Source organism: Aquarana catesbeiana, linkage group LG12 (assembly GCF_042186555.1).
Source record: "Aquarana catesbeiana isolate 2022-GZ linkage group LG12, ASM4218655v1, whole genome shotgun sequence".
Lineage (NCBI taxonomy): Eukaryota > Metazoa > Chordata > Amphibia > Anura > Ranidae > Aquarana > Aquarana catesbeiana.
Window position 1 is genome coordinate 42,749,249 of NC_133335.1, and position 27,101 is coordinate 42,776,349.

The 27,101-nt window shown below is 41.1% G+C and overlaps 1 protein-coding gene across 3 annotated transcripts in view; it reads left to right on the plus strand.

The window, feature by feature from the left end:
- LOC141114139 (sodium channel protein type 4 subunit alpha-like) overlaps positions 1–27,101 on the plus strand; it is a 210,110-nt gene that overhangs the window by 83,372 nt on the left and 99,637 nt on the right. For 2 of the 3 annotated variants that reach the window (XM_073607644.1, XM_073607643.1), the window contains exons 1-3: positions 17,336–17,420; positions 22,022–22,150; positions 25,218–25,309. In XM_073607644.1, coding sequence (XP_073463745.1) covers positions 17,350–17,420; positions 22,022–22,150; positions 25,218–25,309 — 292 coding nt within the window. In that variant the 5' untranslated portion in view covers positions 17,336–17,349. Of the gene's footprint in view, positions 1–9,975; positions 10,293–15,881; positions 16,001–17,330; positions 17,421–22,021; positions 22,151–25,217; positions 25,310–27,101 lie in introns of those variants that run through there. The other variant, XM_073607645.1, reaches the window with a different exon arrangement.

The following is a 27,101-nucleotide window of genomic DNA, read 5'->3' on the forward strand; positions in this document are numbered from 1 at the left end:
TCAGAGACTGTGGACATAATAGGGGAGATGGTCAGAGACTGTGGACATAATAGGGGAGATGGTCAGAGAGTGTGGACATTATAGGAAAGATGGTCAGAGATTATGGACATCATAGGAAAGATGGTCAAAGACTGTGAACATAATAGGGGAGATGGTCAGAGGCTGTGGACATAATAGGGGAAATGGTCAGAGGCTGTGGACATAATAGGAAACATGGTCTTGTGTGTTTCTCAATCACTCCAATATTGGTAGTCCATCATACAGTTCATATGTCTAAAAAAACAGTCTCTTGTATTATATATATATCCCGTCACCTTTGTGTAAGGTATATAGACTTCTGTGTTTCCTCTAAAATACTGCTGTGATACCACTGTGCTCGCTGCACCTTCTTAGCACTTGTATTAAGGCATATAGGAATAATCCTCCAAATAAGGTGGTCCTCCTATACCCTCTTTCCACTAGGGGCCCTCTAGTTGTTCTCTCCCGACATCCAGGTCGGTTCCCCTCTATGATGCTCCTCTATGTCGGTACTTGGCCTCGCCCAGGGTATGCAAAAGTGTGGAAAAGACTTCCCATAATGTGATATCATTTCAGATAAAAGAAACTGCATTTCTTTCATAAAAATAGCCTCACTCACATTACAATAACTTGGAAAAAGCATAACATCCACGAGTACCAGAACTGTACATCTGCTAACGTCATTTCTGGTATGCCCATGCTCACGCCTTATGCCCACGGCATGTAACTTAAGGGGAGGAGGGGGTGGGTTAGTTGGCAGGCAGCAAAAATGCAGCTCAACCACGCATTTTTGCCACCCTCCAACTGCGAGTCTAAATGAGGCTTTAAGCTGACTGTCATTATGTTTTGTATTCCTGCTGTTCTTGAGGTAAAAATATAGGCAAATCTTTTTTTTTTCCATTTTGGGAGGGTTATAACCCCCTTTTTTCTTTCCATCTGTATCTGATTGGGGAGATTTACCTTAACTTCCTGTCCCATAGCCCAAAAAAAAAGAGTTGAGAGGAAATCCTGGGAAATTAAGGGAACTCCTTGGGGGGGGGGGGGGCAGGTCACCAGAAGTAGTGTCCCCATTGGAAGATTTCCCCAGAATCAATTTGGGACAACCCAAAATTTGGAATTTCCTTTTACCTTCACTTTTAATGATAAGAACAGGACAAATAGAGAGGGGGCATCTCCCTAATGGGGACACAGACCGCAATAAAAACCTAATAGGTGATCTAATCCTTCTGCATTCTGTCCTAAACAAAAAAGTTTTGCCTTTAGTTATACTTTAACCACTTCCGGACCGCCCCACGTAGATTTACTGCAGCAAGGTGGCCCAGGTTGTGGAAAATCTCGTACCTGTACATGAGTTCGTGCACGCGGTTTAGGGGGCGCGCCGCTCCCGCTGTGGGGCCGTGATGGCGCTGCGACCCGCCAATCGTTCACAGGAGAGACAGCTCAGCTGTCTGCCTGTATAAATGGCGAATCTGTCAGGAAGGGAAAGAGAGGTACTGCTAAGCTGAATCACAGATCTCTATTTTCCTTCAGTGTGACATCGCCCCACACAGTTAGTAAGCACCTCCCTAGGGAGCATTTAACCCCTTGATCGCCTCTGGTGTTAACCCCTTCCCTGCCAGTGCCATTTATACAGTAATCGGTGCATTTTTATAGCACTGATCACTGTATTGGTGTCACTGGTCCTCAAAAAGTGTCACTCAGTGTCAGATTTGTCCGCCGCAATTTCGCAGTCGGTCTAAAAATCGCAGATCACGGCCATTACCAGCAAAAAATAAAAAAACGAATTAAAAGTCCCTAAATCTATCCCGTAGTTTGTAGATGCTATAACTTTTGCACAAACCAATCAATGTACGCTTATTGGGATTTTTTTTTACCAAAAAATACGTAGCAGAATATATATTGGCCTAAATTGATAAAGAAATTAATATTTTTTTTACATTTTTTGGGGGATAGGTATTGGTATTATCTCTATGTTCTATAGCTCCCTCTCCTAGGTTGACTGCCAACATCCCCTGCCTTATGTTTCTCTATGGGATAGGGCTTTCAGTAGCTCTTTATGGTCCCAGATTTGGAAAGCGATAGCCCACCAATCACCTGATACTATGTTCATTGAAGCATATTATAACATTTTACTTTGCTGGTACATGGTGCCTCAACAACTGTCTAGGTTCAAACAGGGTGTCTCTAACCCTCAAGTTTAGAGGCTACGGAGCAGTGAATAGGTTAGCTCATATATGGTGGAGTCCCAGGATTAAGCGCTTCTAGACTAGAGTGTATCAATTATTATTTACTGTAGTGGGCCGAAGTATTACTATGAATCTATATGAAACCCTACTCAACCTGAAACCAATGGGTTGCACTGTTACTCAATTTAGACTCATATTGTTCATTTTTACGACAGCAACACAAACCCTGGCCAAAGCTTTGTGGTCTGGCACCCCAATAGTTGCAAAAGTCATGCAAAAAATAGCCTGGTCTTTAGTAAAGGTAAAACTGCCGGCTGTACTTCATGACAAGGCTAAGAAATTTAGAAAGGTTTGGTCCCCTTGAATTACTCACTATTTCCCTAGTGACTTTGATGATTTTCTGTGGACCATGTAAGATCCACCTAGTATAGTGGGGATGGTTTTTTTGAGTGTGGTGGCATTCTGATTTGTCTGTTCATAGAAGGATCAAATTGGATGCAGCTGCTGATCAACAAACAGTTTCGACAGAAGTTGATCAAAGTTTCGACAGAAGTTGATCAAACGATCACGACCTGCTGAACCAGATGAATTTCTTCTGATCTCTCCGCACCCGCTGTTACAATTTAAGAATAGTGTGGATGTGTGCGGCTCTGCCCACACGTCACGTCATTCATTCACAGAGTTGTGTAGATAAATGAACTACCAGTATCGTCGGCCATCGTGGCCAAAGGCTCGTGGTTCTCAATAAACTGCGAGGGCGCTGGTGAGCATTCTCGTAAATCGTTGATTCTTCCTGGAATTGAGTAACTGCCTACCTGTGTACAGGCAGACAGTGTACTGAGAGTCTGTAGGATCCTGGAATTGCATCCGTGATCTGCTGATCGCAGGTGCGATGCTTTACAGGTTCCAGTGTGAAAAACAGAATTAAATGCACATTTTTTTTTACCAGCAAAAAAGATGTGCATTTATTATTTTTTTATTGAAAAGGTGAATTTATCCTTTAGGCCCCTTTCACACTGAGGCGCTTCTAAACTTTTGGTAACACACTGAGTGCTTTTAAAGAGATTTTCAGGCGCTTTTAAAGAGCTTTCCATTCATTTCAATGGAGAGGGGCTTTTTTTCACCACCCTGCCAGCTCACTGCCCCGGTGTGAAAGCATTCATTGATTTTAATTTAAATACTTTTTCGTGAGCTTTTCAGGCGCTTTTTTTAGCGTGAAAGCGACAGAAAAGCGCCTCAGTGTGAAAGGGGTCTAAACCTCTTCACGCCGGCCGTATGCATATATGTGGCATCTCAGTGGGTGGGCCTTAACGCAGAGAGGCCGCATATATGCATACCAAAAATGTAAACCATGCTGTGCCAAGAGCGCGCACCCTCAGAACAGTTACCGGCGGGTAACGGAACGCTCCCGATCGCTACGTGCGATCAGGAGCTTTCCGATCATGTAACCGCTGTGGCAGCCAATCACAGTGATCACATGACCGAAATGCACGCCTCCCGACGTCTGAAACCTCCTAAAGGGCTGGGAGGCACCAGTGTTAAATAAATCTTTGTTGAGAAGATTATAGGGGCTGCCATTGCTGATTTTTCATACTCCAAATGCTAAATGCCTTAATTAACTCCGAAGGTTTCTCCGATGGAACTCAGACGGAATTCCATTCAAGCGGTCTTGCCTACACATGGTCAACCCAAAGTCCGACCGTCCAGAACGCGGTGACGTACAACACTTACGACGGGACTGGAAAAAGGAAGTTCAATAGCCAGTAGCCAATAGTTTCCGTCCCGTACTTGCTTCAGAGCATGCATCGTTTTTGGTCCGTCAGAACAGCATACAGACGAGCGGTTTTCCCGATAGGAATTGGTTCCATCGTAAATATTTAGAACATGTTTCATTTCTAGGTCCGTCAGAATTTTCAAAAAAAAGAAGTCCGATGAGGCCTACACACAATCGGAATAGACGATGAAAAGCTTCCGTCTGACTTTTTCTGTCAAACATTTCGCTCGTGTGTACGCGGATTTACTGCCATGCTGACCCCCTGGCTTCTCTATGCTTTGAGTCAAAGACTCAGGACAAGTATATAAATGAGGATTCCTTCATTAACTTTCATATCTTGGGTCAATATTTTCAGAAGGCAGTCAGCAATAACAGTCTCATTGGTGCTCTTATAAAAGGTTTATTATAAAAATTAATTTGAAGACCCTTTTACTTTACTTTGACAGTTTGTGTTGTGTTGTCCAAGTGTAAATTCTGGTCTGCTTTCTCCACCCCTAGATGCTCAAATCTCACAGAGTTACAAGATACAAGGGGAGCAGCTTCCGTTCTGTAGTTTTGTGGATAGTTGATCTGCCTACCATGTTTAGAGATCAGATCCATGTCAGGGAAATGTATGCAAACAGATGCTTGTTCAACATTTAGCTGGCCTGCTGCTAGACTTCTCGGAAAAGAGACATCTATATTGCTTGCTGTGCTGTTATAAGAACTTTATTTGATCTGCTTTGCTGGTGAGATGATATTCTTTTTCTGTATATTATTGTCTTGGATACGTAGCAGATTTCTCTTTGATGTAGACATGTCAATATATTGTACTTTGAAAATTGCAAACCTGCTTTGGATTTTACCTGGGCCTGCCCAAATGTGTCTTTATTTGAAGTCACCCCATTTTATTTCCTTTTTAACTAATGGTCTCACAATTATGCACAAACACTATCAAGTGTTCCCTTTGTGTTTTGCAGCTTAATTATAGACGGGTTTTCGTTTTTACATATATTTTTCGCTTTACACTGATTACAATGTATGATACAATTAGTTAAAAATACATTGAGAAACCCAAACGTTCTAATTCAATCAGCAGTATCCCTGATATTTGTTACTGTGGGTGTACAGTACTATACTATAGATGTCTCTTTTCTATTTTTTGGTCACTTTCAAAATGTCGGTTAGCAAAAGAATCAATTGGATAGATTGAAAAATAACATTTTATTTAGTGTTGTGATCAAATGATTTTATTAAAGAAGATCTTATTACAGCAGACATGAAAAAATTGTATTTAAAACAATCATAGCTTCATTTATAATAATGTTTGTAGTTTTGGATCATTCTGAAAACAATGTGTTGGACATCTGCTGAAAAACTTCTGAATACATACATTTTTTTTTGTGAAATCTAAAAGCATTAGGGTAAAATCGTTGTGTGCCTGGCCATCGGTGAAAATCATCATCATCTAATGTTACTATTTCTCAATAAAGTTTTATGAATGTTAGTATTTTGGTTACATATGTTTATTCTATATTTATATCAGGTGTATAGTTATGTATCTTTTTTTATTGTTATTTTTTTATTTGTCTAAATACTGATTTTTTAACAAAGTAAAAGTACATTGTTATGATTAGACATGTGCGCCGTCAATAAATTCGTTTTGTTTCGTTCCGTTTCGTACGAAAATGAATTCGTATTTCGTAATTCGTGTCCGAAATTCAATTTGGATTCGTACGAAATACGAATTTTCGTTAGATTCGTAAACTTTTCACAAAATAACGAAAGTTCGTTATGATGAATTTATCATTATGAGGGGTTTCCACCATCCCTGTGCTGTGCTGACTTCCTCTGATTGCTGAACAAAACACCAGTCTGTTAATTTGGATCCGAAATTCGTTAACGAAATTTCGTATTTTGTATAAAATTCGTAAGCATAGAAATTCCCATAGGGTTCCCACCATCCCTGTGCTGAGTTCCCAGGTCTGTACACCTGCTGTGTCCATTATGAGGGGTTCCCACCATCCCTGTGCTGAGTTCCCGGGTCTGAGTGTACACCCGCTGTGCCCATTTTGAGGGGTTCCCACCATCCCTGTGCTGTGCTGATGTCCTGGGGTTTTAACTGTTAGGTTTATTAACTTTTCGTAACAATTATGAATTTTCGTTATGATGAATTTATCATTATGAGGGGCTCCCACCATCCCTGTGCTGAGTTACCGGGTCTGAGTGTACACCCGCTGTGCCCATTATGAGGGGTTCCCACCATCCCTGTGCTGAGTTCCCAGGTCTGTACACCCGCTGTGCCCATTATGAGGGGCTCCCACCATCCCTGTGCTGAGTTCCCGGGTCTGAGTGTACACCCGCTGTGCCCATTATGAGGGGTTCCCACCATCCCTGTGCTGTGCTGACGTCCTGGGGTTTTAACTTTTAGGTTCGTTAACTTTTCATAACAATTACGAATGTTCGTTATGAATTTGGATCCGAAATTTGTAAACGAAATTTCGTATTTCGTACAGAATTCGTATGCATAAATTTGTATTTCCTATTCGTATGAATGTACGAATGTACGAATTTCCGGAAATTCGTACAAATTTTCGATTCGTACAAAACTAATCGCACATGTCTAGTTATGATATTGCTGGGTTGAGCAGCTGAGCTTGATTCTGACTAGTATACTGTTTGTATGGCACTTATTTGCTGTCTGTGTGTTTGTGAGGACTATCTCCTGGAATTTTTATTTAAAGTGTTACTAAACCCAGAACCCTGCATGGTGATTGGCTTATTGATTTTCCCACTAAGATACAAATCAGATTTTGAGCATCACCTGCAACAAAAATGTCATTTTTGGTGAGATAAAGTAAAGTTATGGATTGGTGCAAACTTAATTGTGTACAGGAAAGCAGCACTAAATCATCTGAATACTAGATAAAGAAATTGTGTAAATTTGACTGCCAGTTTTGTGTAAAATTGTGGTGCGCTATCCCTTTAACGGCTTGCCGCCCGCCGTTGTTTAATTTCGGCAGAATGGCCCCCCTGCGCGAATTGCAGTAGCTGTACGGCGGCTGCTTTAGGGTGAATAGGAGGCACGTGTGCCGCCGTGGTACTAAGGACCCGCACTTGCAATCGCTTGTGACAAAGCCAGAACGAGGATCTGTGTGTGTAAACGTACAAATTCACATTCTGTCAGGGGAGAAGAGACAGATCGTGTGTTCCTAGTATAAAGGAACACCGATTGGTCTCCTCCCCCAGGCAGTCCCATCCCCCCACAGTTAGAACATGCTGAGGGAACACAGTTAACCCCTTGATCGCCCCCTAGTGTTAACCCCTTCCCTGCCAGTGACATTTATACAGTATTCAGTGGCTATCTTTAGCTCTGATTGCTGTATAAATGTCAATGGTCCCAAAAATGTCAGTCCACCGTAATCCCGCTAAAAAATCAAAGATCGCCGCCATTACTAGTAAAAAAAAAAAATGCCATAAATATATCCCCTATTTTGTAGACGCTACAACTTTTGTGCAAACCAATCAATATACGCTTATTGGGATTTTTTCCCCCCAAAATATGTAGAAGAATATATATCGGCCTAAACTGAGTAAAACATTTTTTTTTTCTTTTTTTAAATTGGGGATATTTATTATAGCAAAAAGTCAAATATAGTGTGTATTGTTTATAGCGCAAAAAATAAAAACCGCAGAGGTGATCAAATACCACCAAAAGAAAGCTCTATTTGTGGGAAAAAAGGATGTCAATTTTTTGGGTACAGAGTTGCCTGACTGCGCAATTTTCAGTTAAAGCAACGCAGTGCCGTATCGCAAAAAATGGCCCGTCAGGAAGGGGTTAAATTCTTCTGGGGCTGAAGTGTTTAAAATATAAACATTATAAAAAAAAAGTGTATGTGCAAACAATTAATATCTGAAACACACTTTCACATCAATATAAATTTTGTAAATCATAAGATGTAATCATAAATAATATGTGCAATAACCATAAAAAAGTGAGCAAATGTTTCACAAAGTACAACAAACTCATTAAAAGTCCACATAGGTGTTGTGCTTAATTGCAATTCACTTCTTCCAATTTTGGAAATGAAACACTGCAGTGGATTGCAATTGAGCACAACACCTATGTGGACTTTTAGGCTCTGTTTCCACTAGTGCGACTTTTCATGCGACTTGGGACTGAAAAGTCGCATGACAAATTGTATCCCATGATTTCCAATGAGTACCGTTCATATCTATGCGACTTCAAGTCGCAGCGACTTCAAAGTAGTCCCTGCACTACTTTGGTCCCACTTTGATGCGACTTGAGGTCCATAGATACAGGCATTGCTTCAAATCGCGGTAAAAAGTCGCGGTAAAATCGCGGTAAAAAATCGCGGCAAAATCGCGCGACTTTGGGGATGCAATAGTGGAAACATAGCCTTAATGAGTTTGTTTCACTTTATGAAACATTTGCAGACTTTTTATGGGTATTGCACTAATTAATTATTTATAATTAAACTGCACATGTTCCATTTTTTATGTAAAAAGTGTGTTTCAGAACTCACTACATTAAAGAGGGGGTCCACCTGAAAAAAAATTATTAAAAGCCAGCAGCTACAAATACTGCAGCTGCTGACTTTTAATAAACGGACACTTACCTGTCCAGGGTGCCCGCGATGTCGGCAGTCGAAGCCGAGCAATAGCTCGGCTCTTGGCAGCTGCCGCCGCCATTCTCGGTGAGGGAATAAGGAAGTGAAGCGTTGCGGCTTCACTTCCCGGTTCCCTACTGCGCATGCGCGAGTCGCGCTGCACGTTCTAAGTGGTCCCGCCATCTCCTGGGGCCTTTGTGTTTCCTAGGGGACAGCGGGGGGGGGGGACGGTGACTCCCGTGGGAGTCTATTCCCGAAAGTGGGTGTAGATACCTGTCTAATACAGGTATCTGCACCCCCCTCCGCCCTGAAAGGTGCCAATTGTGGCAACGGAGGGGGGGGGATCAGATGAGCGGAAGTTCCACTTTTGGGTGGAACTCCAATTTAAGGCTCCATTCAGGCCTGAGCATAGCAATTTACTTACATTTTTGGGGGCATTTTTTAAAGCCTTTTTGCTGCTTTTTACAAGCATTTTTAAAGCGTTTTAGAAGTGTATTACAAGCGTTTTACAGCTTCAGACATTTTTGTTTAGTCAAAAGAACTAGGGGGCACTAGAGGGAGGAGAGAAAGCTATGGGTGGGGAGCTGCTATTTGAGCAGAAAATGTTTGTAAAATGGTCAAGTCAGGCGTTTCTATTTAAGTCTATGGGGCCAAAAGGCTTGTAATCTTCCAAAAAGAAGCTCATGACATATTTGAGCAGCAGAAAGCTCATGTGTGAACAAGGGGTCATTGAAATGAATGGGATTTGGCTTGTTTAGCTTGTAGAGCTACAAGCTTCAAGCAGAAAATCGCTCAGGTGTGAACAGGACCTAAAGGAGATTTCAAATAAGCTTATTTTGGATTGTGAAATATAACTATTGTTTGTATTGTTATTACAATGCTACTTATATAAAATGAAAGTGTATGCTGCGACCATACAGTAGAATTTCTTTTAAATATGAAATTTTGGGATTGGGTTTACATAATACTTTATAGATCCTCAGCATCTAAGAGCCCTTTCACACTGAGAGTGCGGGGGCGTCGGCGGTAAAGTTGCCGCTAGCACTGTCCATTGATTTCAGAGGGCAGGGGCACTTTGGGAGAGGTGTATACACCGCTCCTAAAGCGCCTCAAAGAAGCTGCTTGCAGGACTTTTTTTGACATCCTGACAGCGTGCACTCGGGCTTTCACACTGGGATTGCAAATGAGGCATTTTTCAGGCGCTTTACAGGCGCTATTTGTAGCGCTAAAGCACCTGAAAAATGCCTCCAGTGTGAAAGGGGTCTTAGTGTCTAACAGGAGAAAGTTCTATGTTGCTTACAGCACATAGTTTTTTATGTTTTTAGATTTCATGCTTGTGTATTTGTTTATCTGTATATAACATTGTAGTTGCCTTTTGTTTTTTCAGGTTTTAGATTTTGAGCCAGACAGGCCACATCACGCTAAGCCTAACTACAGAATGACAATATGGCCGCCAAGATGCTTCCTCCCGGCCCTGACAGCCTGCGGCGATTTACAAAAGAAAGCCTTGCGAAGATAGAGAAGCGAATTGAAGAGGAGCAGATACGCAAAGAGAAAAATATTGAGCCTCTTGAGGAGGAAATATTAAAACCCAACAATGGCCTGGAAGCTGGAAAGAATCTACCACTTATTTATGGTGATCCACCTCCAGAACTTATTGGAGTACCTCTGGAGGATCTTGATCCTTTCTATCGTAATCAAAAGGTGATGCTTTAAAAAGAAAATTTTATATTCTGTGTGTATTGTTATTTAATGTAATGCTGATAGTACTGCCTTTGTTAAGAGAATAGTTTTAAGCTAGCAGCGGTTCCCAAGCTTTTTTTCTTTTTTTCTTTTAATTCTTTACTTAACAAAAGTCAGCGGTTTACAATCTCAGCAAGAGTTATAATAGTAATGACATGGTATTTCAGTCACAGCAGACGGTTCAAAGAGAGATCAATAAACACATTCAAACAGGTTAGGATCAGGAGGTCGAAGACCTATAACCATGACTAGGGATGAGCCGGATGAGCCTCCGGTTCAGTTCGCACCAGTACATGCGAACAGACAAAAAATTTGTGCGAACACTGTTAAAGTCTATGGGACACGAACGTGAAAAATCAAGAGTGTTCTGCGGGCAGGGGCTTATCGTAATCTGGTAGCCCCCTTTAACAAGGGGGCCCACAGATCCCTGCCCCCCCGCACCCTAGGTAAATGAGGATGGCGTCACAAGGGGTGTGGCCTCCAAATTACGTTATTGGTTGGCCCCGGCCCATGCCAATATAAGTCATTGCACACGGCAGACCCAGCATTACACCAGGAGATCGTGTCGAGTCAACATCGGAAGAAGAGCAGTGGGAGAAGGCCACATGCTCTCAACATGGGGAGGGTGCTTTGGGGTCCCTCCCAGAGCACCTTGTCCCCATGTTGATGGGGACAACTGCCTCATCCCCACAACCCTTGCCTGGTGGTTGTGGGGGTCTGCCGGCAGGGGAGGGCTTATTGGAATCTGGAAACCTCCTTTGACAGCCCCCAGATCTCAGCCCCCCCCCCCCATGTGAATGGGTATCGGGTTCATTGTACCCCTATCCATTCATCAAAGAAGTGTCAAAGTAAAAACGACAGGAGACAATTCCTTTATTTAAAAAAAAATGTGTCCCGCGATGTCCGTCCATCTTCAATCACGGCGCCAACTAACCCAAAAAAATATTTTAAAAAACAGCTCTGCCTCAAAGGGAGGCGTCCCGCTGACTGCTGTCTTTTCGCAGTGACAGCTGTTATATAGGCAAGAGCGCGGCCACCCTGTGACCTAAACGGGTGATCCCGACTCCCTCTGATGTCACATGACGTCAGAAGGGGCGGGGTCACCTGGTTAAGTCACCGGGTGGCCGCGCTCTTGCCTATATAACAGCTGTCACCGCGAAAAGACAGCAGTTGGCGGGACGCCAAATAAGGTTCCACTAAATATGATGAAGAAAATGCAATGAAAACGTTTTGTACTATATCTGGGGCAAAGATGAAAGGAGATATGTACTTGCCTGATCCTCTCCACGCAAGATCGGTCCCTGCAGTTCCTGCACCCCTGTGCCCTGGGGTCTTGAGTCCTGACGTGAGGAGGCGGGGAACAGTCCACCACTGGCTCATAAGGAAGCGCTGTTTGCTGGGGAAGGTTCAGGTAAGTATAAGGCTGGGTTCACACTGCTGTGCGGAGCGGCTCACCTTACGGGTCCAGTGCGTCCCTGTTCACTGTTAAGGTCCGATTTCAGTCCGAATTTTTGGCTGAATTTGGACCTGAAAAGGACCAGAAGATGCACAGGACCTCCTGTGCAATTCGCTCTGAAGCCGCACCAGAGATGTGTAAAGCGGCTCCATAGAGAGACGGTCACAATCAACTGACATGCGAATTGGACATAGCTAAATCCGCGTCCAATTTGCAATAGAGGGAAACACAGCAAGATTTGCTGTATTTCCCCACATCGCATTGCACTCTAAGCAATCACACCGCGTCCCTGCGATGTGCTGCCGGTGGAAATGTTATAATAAATATTATAGGAAGGTTTAAAACAAGGGTTTTTTTGTATATGTCTGTGTCAGTCAGTGTGTTTTAGGTAGGATAACAAAATGCAAAATTTTTTCTGGGCCCTACTACAAGTGCAAATAACAAATAATATACACATATCTGGTATTGCAGTGATGGACAGGAGTAGGGAAAATTATTTTGGATTGTCTTTTAGTGATGGTTTTTGACAATGAGATGAAATAGACAGTTTCAAAATATAATATTTTCCTATTTATTTTCGATAATAAAAAAAATCTGCAGATATACATAACCAAATGAAGGCCCAATTTGTCTTGGGGAAAAAACAAAATATAATTCACTGATATGGACTAAGCGGTTGAAAAAATGTGCATGTTTAATAACACATGCCAAAGTTGCAAAATTGGCTTCAAGCATTAAGATTTGTTTGTACCTTCTTAAAGTAGAGCTCCACCCAAAAGGGGAAGCTCCGCTTATCTGCCTCCTTCCCCCCTCCGCTGCCACATTTGGGAACTTTTTGGGAGGGAGGGCGGAGCGGGTACCTGGTTTTGATAGGTACCCACTTTTGGCTCAGTTTGACAACCCCCCCCCCCATAGCTGGCCAATTCAGAAAGCACAGTGCGTTTGCGCATGTGCCGTAGGAAACCGGATGTGAAACCGCTTCACTGCTGGTTTCCCTAAGTCAAGATAGTGGCACCAGCACTCGATAGCTGTTTGAAAAATCGGCTCGGGTGAGGACACCACTGGATTCCTGGACAGGCAATAGCCCTAATATTAAAAGATGGCAATTCACAATGAGAAATACACAGTGCTCCTAGGCTAGACTTATGAGTTAACTACACATCTTGGTGTCTGCAGTGCTAGGAGATTGTGACAGTAAATAAAACATAAAGCTCTGCAGATGTTCCATGCCTCCAGGAAAGAATACACCAGAGACTGAATAGACAGAGCCAAAGCTCACACCGTTTACCAAAAAATAATGGGCACTCAGCCTGACTCGAGAAGCACTCAGCCTGACTCGAGAAGCACTCAGCCTGACTCGATTTTGTTCCAGGAATGGGAAGTCAGGGCTGCTGTAAGAAACATCGGTGCCCCATACAGCCAACGTGGCAGGGCCCCCACCCAAATAAATTCAGTTTACTATGCTTCAGTTATGAATAAATCCAGTGAGTGATCCTATTGTGTGCTTGCAGCTGCTGGCAGTAAGGAGAGGAGGGAAGCAGGCAGACCTGCCGGGGTTGGGGGGAGCACAGAGGGGGGCCTGGGCAGCTGGTGGAAACGTATGATGCACAGGGAGGGTGATCATATAGTGCACAGGGAGGGTCATCGGTGTGGCGGGGGAGCAATTACTGAAACCGATCCCCTGTATGGCTCTCTGCAGCAGCTGAAAGCCGGTGGGCTGGAGTGGGGAAGAAGCCAGCTTTCAGCTGCTGCAGAGAGAGCCATACAGGGGATCGGTTTCAGTAATTGCCTCCCCCCATGGCCCCGATCATCCTCCCTGCCCACATCTGATTCACCCTGCTGCCTGAGCCCCCCTGCTGGCCCAGGCCCATACAGGAGGACTGGTAGTGCCCCCTTATCTACAGCCTTGTGGGAAGTCCTTTTTACAGTTGCAGGAACACTGCGCTGTAAACTGTATGTAGCTGATGCTACATTAAGTTTATAAAGTGCCGACACCTCTCACATGTATTAATAACTGAAATAGATTATTTGCACCAGCTTGGCACCAAGCAAACTATTTAAAGTGATAGCAAAGCTGGAGTTATGCTTCCAGGAGCCTTTAAACACACAGACCTTATGAACAATACTTTTGTGTGTAAAATGCGTCAAAGCTCCTTATCTTGATACCTATCTATTTCGTGCATCTGCTTGTACCAGTAAACTTTGGTCTAGCAGTGATCAGCTTAGACATAATACATTCATGAATCATACCTGTCCCCATTGCTTATTTTCTTTATTTGAACTTCTAAGGTTAGAAATATGGGAACTGTGACTGAAAACCTGCTAATATGTGTAAAGGTTGCAGTGCTGTCATTCCTATCTTGGCTTCACTACCTTCTGAATATCTGACTACTAGAAGTCAGCATGTAGACATTGACTTCTGAAAAATCTGAACACCTGTCCTAAATGCTTGTTGAGTTCAGTTACTTGCTGGGAGGTGAATACAGATCACATTGGCGGTCCTGGAGCTTTCATTTTTTTTTTTCAACCACTTGAGCTTCGTAAGATTTACTCCCCTTCATGAGTAGGCAATTTTTTGCGATATAGCAATGCGTTATTTTAACTGGTAATGCCGCGGTCATGCAATGCTGTACCCAAATAAAATTTCTATAATTTTCTTCCCACAAATAGAGCTTTCCTTTGGTGGTATTAGATCAATACTGCAGGGTTTTTTTCTGCTATAAAACATATACAATTAAAAAAATGAAAATCAAACTTTTTTTATAAATTTAGCCCAATATGTATTCTGCTACATATTTTTGTTTAAAAAATCACAATAAGTGTATATTGATTGGTTTGCGCAAAAGTTATAGCATCTACAAACTGGAATACAAACTGAAATACTGGGATTTTTATTTATTTTTTTATTTATTTTATACTAGTAATGGCGGCAATCAGGGATTTATAGCGGGCCTGCAATATTGCAGGAGACAGTCAGACACTGACACTTTGTGGTAACACTTCGTGACACTAATACAGTGATCAGTGCTAAAATATGTCACTGTACTAATGACACGGGTCGGGAAGGGGCGATTAAAGGGTTAACTGTGTGCCTAGCCAGTGTATTACTGTACTATGTGTGCTGCTTTTACTCAGGGTAGAGCTCCAGTCTGTGTCTCTGCCCGGCGATCGGCGGGTGCCGGAAGACATCCAGTCCCGGCACCAGCAGATCAGCTTCTGCTGTGAGTAATCACTGGCACTGCATGTACTCACCCCCCCCCCCCCCCCCAATCAGCCGGAGTGCAGAATCATGCAGAATCACAGATATGTACGTGATTCTGCACAGGAGGGCCACCCTGTAGCTATAAATTTGCTATAGGGTGGTCCTTAACTGGTTACATAAGCAATACATTTCCATCCTAGCAGACTAACTTTTTGGCCTTTTTTATTATTACTATACACAACACTGCTATAGTTCTATGGAAATGATTGGTTGAAATGGATACTGCACTTACCTTTTGTATTGCTTTATTGAGTATATAGCAGACATGGGGGTAAGTCACACATGTGCAAGTCACAAGCAAGTCTCAAGTCTTAACCTTCAAGTCATAAGCAAGTCCCAAGTTACTGTGGCGAAAAGCAAGCAAGTCAAGTCGAGTCCCTGCTAGAAGTCAAGCAAGTCAAGTCAAGTCATTTATTTTGGTCAAGTCACAAATTAAGTCAAAATACTGATCTACCCCATTTCCATCCTTAAAATTAGTTAAAAGTCAGTTTTCAGGAAAGGTTTTGTTTCATTTTCAACATTAACAAAACTGCTTAGTGCTTTTTTCTTGACACAGCACTGGTGGTGCCAAGTCATTGCAAGTCATTGCAAGTCAAATAGCCCAAGTCAAAGTCAAGTCGCAAGTCATTAGTGGCAAGTCAAAGTCAAGTCGAGTCATTTATTTAATTTTGTCAAGCAAGTCGCAAGTCCTCAAACAGGTGACTCGAGTCCGACTCGAGTCAAGTCATGTGACTCGAGTCCCCCACCTCTGGTATATAGAGTCATTTTCTATGCAGTCTCTGTATCTTTGTAATCTCATACTAGCAGGTTTCTCTATTATCTCTTTCCACAGACTTTCATTGTCCTGAATAAAGGGAAAGCAATATTTCGCTTCACTGCCACCAAAGCTTTATATTCACTGGACGCTTTTAATCCTTTCAGAACTGGAGCAATAAAAGTCCTCATCCATGCATATCCTTTCAGAAACAATTTTCTGTCTTTTTATTACAGGTATTTTGTTGTGATTTATCTTGTTAGGCAGCTAATGAGGCCATGGAGGTAGTCAGTCTATGTAAATTGTGTTGATTCAGTAAAAAAAAAAAAAAAAAGGGTTTATAAATAAAACACCCACTAATACATCTAACGTTACTCTTTCAGTTGAATATGGCAGTCACTTGCTGTGTCACTCCAACAATGAGTTCCACTAGCTAAAATCATGGGTATTCTCTTTTAGAGGTGCACTTCATGTGTCCTGTGGACCTACAGTCTTTTGACTCAGGAAAAAAACGTAATATGTTCTCATTTGGAACCATATAACAATGTAGTATTGTGTCATTACAATAACTAATTATTACTATTAGCTATGTGTTGCCTCTATGTTTATATGTATTTTATATAAAGAAAACCACCTTTGACTTGATAGTCATCAATAGGGATGAGCTCACAGTCGACTCAATCCTAGTCTGTTCACAGTTTGGCAAACGACTAAGAAAACTGCCCATATTTAGCCCCTTTTGTCCACTTCTACTAGAATGTAAAGAAAGCAGAATGGGATCCCAGGTATACGTCACACTCCAGGGATTCTGTATTTTAGCGGCAGTGCTGTGATGAGAGATTATAATTGGGTAGTGGCACATAGTGATTGACACGGGATTTACAATATTGGACAACATGGTTGACATTCATTTACATTGGGGGAATAAGGCTTTGCCACCCCTCTCTTAAGGTACCTCCCGCAATGTTGAAAGGCATGTGGCCTGGTATGGTACAGGTAGACGGAACCACTCGCTCGCAACTTTTATTTTCCTATATTAGGGGAACCCTTTTTTTTTACTTTTCTTTAGGTGTCACTTTAATGGACTACATCATACTGTTCCATAATTTAATGTGCAGTTTTAAGGCATCTCTCAAGCTTGTTATCTAAAGAATTTGAGTGTTTTTAAGGTTGCCCTTCAAGCCCTATTAAAAAGCCTTCTTGCCGCTGTCCCCCCATGGCATGCCAAGCCAACTATGGCTTAATTAGCATTGAAAAGGGGCAGAAGAATATTACAAGATCCCCCTTCCCATAGACTTGATTAAGGTTTGGAGCTATGTTTTATGAACTTCCTGCTGGGTTCATCAAATCTCTAGCAAACTAAACTTTGCCTGGTTTTCTCATCCCTTGTCATCAGCAAAGCCATACATGAGTCTGCAGCATATTTCCTATATTTTTGGAGAAGCATTTGACTTTAATTAAAGTTATTATTTGTTGAGTATTGTTTTCATTTGTTTTTGTCAGATTCTTTCCTTAACCTCTCTGTACAGTATTCAGCTTTTTTATCATGATAACCATCTTAACAAATTGTGTTTTTATGACCATGAGTGACCCACCACCTTGGTCCAAGAATGTAGAGTGAGTAGAATACACCCGCAGAATGTGTGTTTGCATGTTTTGTATACCTTTTTTTCTATATTATTACTTTCCATCTAATCCTAAACAGATCTTGCTGCTTGATTCAATGCATAGATTTAATATTACATTTTAATCAAAATAGTACTTGTTGGTATTCATACTATACAATTTGCAATACATTGTTGCATCAGAGGAATTCTCATTTTAATACATATATTTTGGAATGTCTTTAGGTGTATAGTAGTGACATCACTGTTATAAAAAAATAATTTGTTGTTGTAAACCATCAATACTATTGCGTAAGTCTTGCTTGACTGTTACTAAAAGTGTTTTCCAGTGGAATTAATAAATATCTTTGTTAGAATTACAGGAACTTAAAGTGGTTCTAAAGCCTTAAGGTTTTTTTTACCTTACCTTAATTCTAAGCATTAAGGTAAAAAACCTTCTCTGCTTCTCAGCCCCCCCCCCCCCTTATTCTTACCTGAGCCCGATTCGATCCAGCGATGTGCACGAGAGTAGCGGCTCTCACCGCTGTCTCCCTCTTCATTGGGTGGATTAATAGCATTGGCTCTCACTCCTGTCAATCAACTCCAGTGATGAGGGAGCCGGGCTGAGTCCCGCTGTCTGTGTCAATAGACGTAGCAACAGGGCTCGGGAGCGAGCACCCATGGGGGAACTGTGCAGATAGGGGGAGCCACGAGCGCCGGCGAGGGACCCGAGAAGAGGGTGTTCAATTCTTTTGCACAAAGCAGGTAAGTATAGACATGTATGTTTTTTTGTTTTTTTTTTAATGTTCCTTTACAATCTTTTTAAGTGGTACTTTGTTTTTTTTAAAGTGTATCTACAACCAGAACCCTAGTTTTTTCTTTTTTTTTTTCTTTTAGATTTAGCAATGAGTGTGTAAAGCCCCTGTCACGTTTTTTTAATTGCTGTCTGTGTCTCCAGTGGGAATATTCACCCTCTATATTTGTCCTTGTGACTGTTGCCAGTGGGACTAAAAGTGAGGGAAAATCCAAAAGTTTGAGTTGTTACCAGAACAAGAAGGAAACTTTTTCCAAGGGGATACCTGTTCTGGTGACAAAAGTCTTTGGCCAACATCAGAGGCAGGGTCACCATGGTGGACACAGCAGGACAGTGAAACACTTACGTTGTGTAGCATTTTTCTCTTTCGATAAACTTTTATTGAAAAATTTTAAACAATACAACGTGCGACTGCAATCAGATATACAGATCGATAACTTACAAGTCGTAGGCAGTCATACATCAAATATAGAAGCTGTAGCAAGTGACAAAACATTTAGTGTGTCAAAGAATCATTCTGTAGAATTTTTTTGGTATCCAGTTAGCGACACTTTGCTGGTCGAGCTGGCGAGGGGGCAACATATGCAAGTAGATGAGTGTTCTCCTTGCACATTATAGGGATCCTTTCACTGGCAGTTTTTCATATCTGGACAAAAAAATACAGCATAACAAAACTGACAGTAAACCCAACTATACTCTTTTATACATTGAGGGGGCATGTGAATTTTTTTGGTAGTTTTTGGACTATGTGGGAAAGGTTTAGAACTCCCGCGGGTCAGGGAGTAAGAGTAAATCTCCCAAACAAGGGTGACATGACACCAACACTGGTACAGCGACTAAGGGGAAATTTCCGCATTGGTGATAAAGACAGTAATAAAAACCTGAATGTTCTAGCTCTTCCCCATTGTATACAAAATAATTTGCAAGAGCAGGCTGAAGAGCACACCGCGGTGAACAGCTTACTAGATGACTAGTTACAATATATGGTATTTAAAAACTGACCAGAAAACCTGTACTGAGAGAATATAAAGGTTACCATTGCTGATTCTCTTCTGAAATTTCTAGTTGTCTGGTTGTCTTTGAACTGGAACAAGCATTCAGCTAGTGAAGTCAGAGGAACATAAGAACTTCTGATCTAAATGCCTGTTCCAGATCAGTATCTCTGCAAGTACTGAATCCTTTGAATTAACAGTACAAGCGGGCAGATGGATATACAGTATCTCAGAAAAGTGAGTACACCCCTCACATTTTTGTAAATATTTTAATATATCTTTTCATGTGACAACACTGAAGAAATTACACTTTGCTACAATGTAAAGTAGTGAGTGTACAGCTTGTATAACAGTGTAAATTTGCTGTCCCCTCAAAATAACTCAACACACAGCCATTAATGTCTAAACCGCTGGCAACAAAAGTGAGTACACCCCTAAGTTAAAATGTCCAAATTGGGCCCAATTAGCCATTTTCCCTCCCGGTGTCATGTGTCTCGTTAGTGTTACAAGGTCTCAAGTGTGAATGGGGAGCAGGTGTGTTAAATTTGGTTTTATCGCTCTCACTCTCTCATACTGGTCACTGGAAGTTCAACATCTGAATAAAAAAGAATTGTTGTTCTACATAAAGATGGCCTAGGCTATAAGAAGATTGCCAAGACCCTAAAACTGAGCTGCAGCACGGTGGCCAAGACCATACAGCGATTTAACAGGATGGGTCCCACTCAGAACAGGCTTTGCTATGGTCGACTAAAGAAGTTGAGTGCACGTGCTCAGCATCATATGCAGAAGTTGTCTTTGGGAAATAGATGTATGAGTGCTGCCAGCATTGCTGCAGAGGTTGAAAGGGGTGGGGGGTCAGCCTGTCAGTGCTCAGACCATACACCGCACACTGCATCAAACTGGTCTGCATGGCTGTCGTCCCGGAAGGAAGCCTCTTCTAAAGATAATGCGCAAGAAGGCCCACAAACAGTTTGCTGAAGACAAGCAGACTAAGGACATGGATTACTGGAACCATGTCCTGCGGTCTGATGGACCAAGATAAACTTATTTGGTTCAGATGGTGTCAAGAGTGTGTGGTGGCAACCAGGTAAGGAGTACAAAGACAAGTGTATCTTGCTTACAGTCAAGCATGGTGGTGGGAGTGTCATGGTCTGGGGCTGCATGAGTGCTGCCATCACTGGGGAGCTACAGATCATTGAGGGAACCATGAATGCCAACATGTACTGTGACATACTGAAGCAGAGCATGATCCCCTCCCTTCAGAGACTGGGCTGCAGGGCAGTATTCCAACATAACGACCCCAAACACACCTCCAAGACGACCACTGCCTTGCTAAAGAAGCTGAAGGTAAAGGTGATGGACTGGCCAAGCATGTTTTCAGACCTAAACCCTATTGAGCATCTGTGAGGCATCCTCAAATGGAAGGTGGAGGAGCACAAGGTTTCTAACATCCACCAGCCCTGTGATGTCTTCATGGAGGAGTGGAAGAGGACTCCAGTGGCAACCTGTGAAGCTCTGGTGAACTCCATGCCCAAGAGGGTTAAGGCAGTGCTGGAAAACAATGGTGGCCATGCAAAATATTGACACATAGGGCCCAATTTGGACATTTTCACTTAAGGGTGTACTCACTTTTGTTGCCAGCGGTTTAGAGTGTTGAGTTTTTTTGAGGGGACAGCAAATTTACACTTTTATACAAGCTGTACACTCACTACTAGTGTCATTTCTTCAGTGTTGTCGCATGAAAGGTATAATAAAATATTTACAAAAATGTGAGAGGTGTACTCACTTTTGTGAGATACTGTAGATATATAGATCTATATATATATATATATAGAGAGAGAGAGAGAGAGAGAGAGAGAGAGAGATCTATATATAATATAATATAATATATATATGCCATATATTCATATATTTTTTATCTTTGAAGATGTCTACCATCTTTTGTAGTTATAATTATAAACATTACATAGTTGCATGTCATACTATTCAGAATATGATACTCAACCTATGGTTCTTGAAAAAGCTACGCAATTCAGCGAAATGCGTTGACCCTTGGAGGATACAGCTACCTGTACACCTCAAGCGTATATGACATAAGTGTAATAGAAGGTGTTAGAGGGCTTATTGTATCATTTTACAGTACATTTCTTTGATGTTTTTATATCAGAATGTAATTTTCTAAATCTCTTTTGAATTTTTAAATGTTGTAAATAAAATGATACCTGATTTTTGTCTCATGTCATGCCATTAAAGTCCAGTACTAGCAGGGTATTGCCCTGCCACCCCCTCTTTTTACTCTATTAGAATTTTTGGATGTGGCATGAGTAGAGGTCTTCCTTTGCAGTTACATAGTTAGTCTGGCTGAAAAAAGACAAAATAAAAAAGTCCATCTAGTTCAACCAATATCTAGTTCAACCAATAAAAGAAAGAAAAAAAAAAACACAAACACACACATAGAAAAACTCAATTTATACAATCCTATACTCACAGTTGATCCAGGGGAAGGCAAAAAAAACAATAAAGCATGATCCAATTTGTTGTAGCAGGGAAGACAATTCCTTCCTGATTCCCCAGGAGGCAATCAGATATTCCCTGGATCAACTAACCCTGATGTTGTTACCCATAAATATAATAATAAACCTATAGTATTAATAATAATTTTTGTTAATCAGTTGCTTGCTGTTTGGTTTCTCAGGGATGATGTTTTAATAATTGCATAGTTTTTTGTATTATCTCTCTGTTTTTGTTTTAGTTATCTTTCTCTTTTATCTACTTTTGTTCCTGTCTTTGTCCTACCTCTGATTTTAGGTACACGTTTACGGGCATTTATACTTTTGAGTCCTTAGTAAAGATTTTTGCTCGAGGCTTTTGTATCGATAGTTTTACATTCCTCAGGGACCCATGGAACTGGCTGGATTTCTGTGTCATTGTCATGGCGTAAGTGGAAGGTAGACACTTTTGTGGTTACTAACTTCCTTGCTTGGGATTTAACATTTGGAATGTGTGTTTGTACTGTTCTAACAACGGATAAATATTTTTGCGTCTGAGATTTGCTTTAACAACATGCTTTTTACTGAACGTGTTTTTTATTACATTCCAGGTGCATCAAAACAAAGAGTGTAGAAGGTCTTACAGAGCTTTTGGTTGGTCTTTGCCTGCAGCTCGTTTTAGCGGCACTTTAGCGCTGTTTAAGCGGCGCTTTTGCACCGCTTTTTGGCCACTAGCGGGGCGCTTTTATCCCCAAAAAAAGGGTTAAAACTCTCGTGTTGCATTGCTTTCGAATCGCTTTTCATGTGCTTCGGAAGTGCTGCTCATTCATTGCAATTGGCAGGGGTGTTTTGGGAGTGCGGTATAGCTCTCCCAACCAGCCCCAAAGATGCTGCTTGCAGGACTTTTCCAAACATCTCGCAAGCGCACCACCCGGGTGTGAAAGAACCCACTGCAGAAAATGGGATGCAGTTTTCAGGCACTTTACAGGTGCTATTTCTAGCGTTACAATGAAAACTGCCTCAGTGTGAAAGGGGTCTAAATCTGTGTCTGCAGTGCATATTGAAACCTCAAGACCCCTTTCACTCTGAGGCGCTTTCACGCTAAAAAAAGCGCCTGAAAAGCTCACGCAAACCTATTTTCATTAAAATCAATGAATGCTTTCACACTGGGGCAGTGCGCTGTTAGGGTGGTGAAAAAAACGCCCCTCTCCATTGAAATGAATGGAAAGTGCTTCAAAAGCGCCTGAAAAGCTCTTCAAAAGTGCTCAGTGTTTTACTGGCAGTTTACAAGCGCCTCAGTGTAAAGGAGCCTAATACCATAAATAATAACATGTTATTAGATTTTTACTCCAGGAGTATATAATTAGCTTGGAAATTCTAGAGAAATTTTTAAACAATGCATTACAATTTACCTACACCCAATAGATTTTAGTTGACTAAATATGAGATTGTAGTTAACTAAAATGTACTGGAGATTTTAGTAGACTAAAATATGACAAAAACTAAAACAATTCAGATGACAAAAATATGACTAAAACCTAAATGGCATTTTAGTCAAAAGACTATGACTAAAACTAAATCAAAATTTGAAGTCAAAATTAACACTGTTTGCAGGGGGTGTTTCAAACCTCTGCAGAGAGAGCACTGAAATGATTGGGCCATCCGTGCACAACTTTTTTTCTTTGTCTGGATGCACCTGGAATGAATTTAGCGCATTTAAACTAAAATGTTAATTTGGATTTAATGTGGCCATAGACATTCCTTTGCAGTTGTGAATTTAGTGCCACTTGAGTTTCTGTCTTCATTTTGTAGTAGGTCAACATCACGTCACCTTAAAATTTTCCATTTCTTTATTGTAGCATTAAGCTTGTTTTATAAATTGCTAATATCAGCAATATTTCAGGTCCATATTGCAACTAGGACACCCCAGAACTGGCTTATCACAGAGGAGAACAACCGCAGTGAGCGGAAAATAATAGGCAATATTGTCTATCACTGTATCACATAAGATCATGAAATTTTCTTTTGGATTTGGTTAATTAACCACAGTCATTTTATGTTTATGTTCACATTAGCAGATAGACACAAGACTGTTCTGTTTAACAGAACGTTCAGTTAAGTATGGTTAGAGGATAGATCTGTAGCTACTTATGGTAGAGTACACGGAGTGAAGTAATGTTAGTGAAAATAATATAAAGGCCGGATAGTTCAGCCAACTGTCAGGGTGTAATAACATCAGAGCCTGCTGGGTTAATTCCATGCACCCTTCTCATCCCTCACTATTACTAGATATCATGTCACCTGCATCATATCTGGGATCTCTTTAGATTGCTTCCACATCTAGAAGTGGCTTTTAGTTGCTGAGACTACAAACCAAGTCCTTTGATATGCTCACTGAACATTGAAACCTATGATTGCTTTCAGTCCCATTCTCAAGTAACAGGTTGAATAAAATTGGATTCTACCATTTATTTTCATTGGAGAGTTTATTAGTACAGCTAAGATACTCAATTCATGTAAACCTGTCAATCAAAATGTGTAGGCTACTGTTGCCCACCACTTTTCCTAAAAATGTTATCTGTCTGGCTTTTAATGCTGATACATGGCAAAGGTGAGCCTTCGCAGGAGCCATAATGCAGATAATATTAGATGCATACATGAAGAGGCAAGCAGGGACCTCACCAAACTAAACAAAAAAAAAAAAACGAAACTATGGTGTGGCAGCTCCATTTAATATCTGGAAAACATTTTATGGAAACCAACATAAATCTTATTTGTGTTTTCACTTGTAAGGAGTGTTCCTATTACAATCATAGATCTAACTCCATGTAGAGATTATTTAAGATATAGATTATGCAGAGGCAGTTGTGGGCTCCTCAAGCCTTAATGCTGATACTTCACCTTTTGAGTACGTCACCTGGAGCAAATACAGACATTGGGAATACTGACTTATCTCTGGGTGTGGAATGTAGCAGTAAAGGCCATGTTTTTAGAGTGCATTTTTGCAACCAGCGATCCATTGCCAGCAACAGAATCACCTAGGTGAGAGAACCACTTACCTAATGAAGTCATTCCTTTCCTGGACCAGAACGCTGTAGAAACTTGCTTGCTATCTTTCTGGTTAAGTAACTGAGGGAACTATTCCATAGGAGAAGGAAAGTGGTCTCTTAGCAATCCAGCACTGGTGAGCAGTTACAAGTGACAGATTCACTCAGCGGGATCACTTGTCTGACATCAGCCTAGGGAAGCTAAATAAAGCCAGGCAATTAGCATTTTCACAAAAGGACTAGAACGGTGGTAGCCTTCTTATTTCTTTTACACCATTTATACTTTAACCCCAGCCTGAGAAATGTGCTACAAACTAAAAACAGGAAGAATGCATTGCCTGAACCTCTTTTTTTACCAACAAGCTTCTTCTGTTGAATGCATGGAATGGTTTGTCTGGTCTTGACTTTAGTCCAACACTTAATTAACTTTCCTCAAGATCTTTCCATGTTCTTTTACTATTTCTATAGTTACACTACAGAGTTTGTAGATTTGGGGAATGTATCTGCTCTCAGGACATTCCGCGTCCTCCGTGCACTTAAAACAATCACTGTAATTCCAGGTTTGTACTCATTTTATTTTACTCATGGCATGTTTCCTGTGTGGCTTGCATACATGCTAACAATAGCTGTAAACATATAGATCATCGCTCCTAGTGTTCTCAAACGAAACAAGTGCCCACTATGTTCAAACATATCTAAACCATCAAACAATTATCACAAATACTACACTGGAATTGTTACAATCCTAATCTACTGAAAACCATATATACAAGTACAAATAAAACGGTGCATGTCATCAATAAGCATTCACTCTGAAACAATTTATCATCTTACAAAACCGTGTCCTTTCAAATAGGTGGCCAGTGCAAAACGCGATTTAACAACTTAAATGAATCCTCTGTGTCTTCCACCAATATCATGAATTGTTCACCACAGTGCACCCCCTATGGGATAATCACTCACCTGATGATATTGACCACTTATCCCTTAATCGGTCAAAACTCATGTTTAGCTGAATCCACCAAAATGGTGGAAATTGCAATAATTACAGAAAGAAAATACAATTTCAAATGATCGGAAGGTTTCTTCCACTGGATAAATAATGTTGGGAGACTGAAGGATTAACTGTGAAAGGAAAGAGGAGGCACAGACACCACTCCTGAGGAAGTTGTTTTTTGATTAAACATTTTGTATGGGAACAGTCTGAGATGTCCTTACATTCAACCAGAAATCTTGGTACATCTGCTCCATGGAGGTAGCGGTGTCAAATAAAGTGTTTCTTAAAGAGTTCTGTATATCACATGGGAATGTGAATTCTTTTTATATAGATTTTTTTTTTTAACATTTTCAAAGTTTTTATGCTACGCTAGCCTCTTCTCCCTTCTTTCTGCTGAATTGCAATTGACAAAATGGAGCAGGGGAGAGGAGTAATGAGAGAATGAATGCAGCTAAAACGTGAGTTTTAACCAGACTACGACTGCATCAAATTTGGGGCATTTTAGGTGAGTTACTATTGAACCCTATATTTTCATGAAAATGCATCAAACGTGTACCAAGCAAGATTTCTTTTTTGACACACTTGCACATAAAATGCACAGGTGTGAACCATATTAGCTGGTGAGTGCTTATCTATTGGGGTGTGCACTGTGTTGATCTATTTATGAAACTGTTGGAAGAAATGAAGGAGTGATTGAAAACTGTTGAAGCATATATTAAAATGGGCACTTTATTTTCAAGGACACTATTGGCAAGTTGTTTTTTTGCTTTTAAATTTGCCTTTAAAGTGTACTCTGCATAGGCCTTAGATAAAGAGAAACTTCTTTCCAGTGTTTTTTTTAGCTCAGTTTTCGCTAAAGATTATATTGGTGTGAAATCATGATGAGCCATATCTGTTGCTAAGCTGAGCTATAGAGTAATATGCATGATATGATCATAGTTTTAAAAATCTAGTCATATCTGGTTTCATTATCATTATTCTTTATCTGCTATGTAGATGTAGCAAGGTCCCGGGCCTCCTCTAGTCTAATGAGAACATTCAGAGCCAAGAACTGCTGACATCCTTCAATACAGAGTGGTTTTACAAGGCATGGTGGTTGTAATGCAAGTTAGATTCATGGGCGCCAGACACTTCTTGAATGCAAAGAGATTTTTTTTCTCTTGAACAGAACATTGGGAGAGAGGGTTAGTACCAGGACACCCTTAGGTAGTTGCAATGTTAATTGGCAGACTCCGAGACTTCCATAGGTAGACAGCCATGCAGGGAAAGGCATCCAGCAAGACACCACAGCTACATATGTAGCAATGCTGTCTCCTGTAGCAACAGTCTTTAACAGTTTCTAACACAAGGTGTAC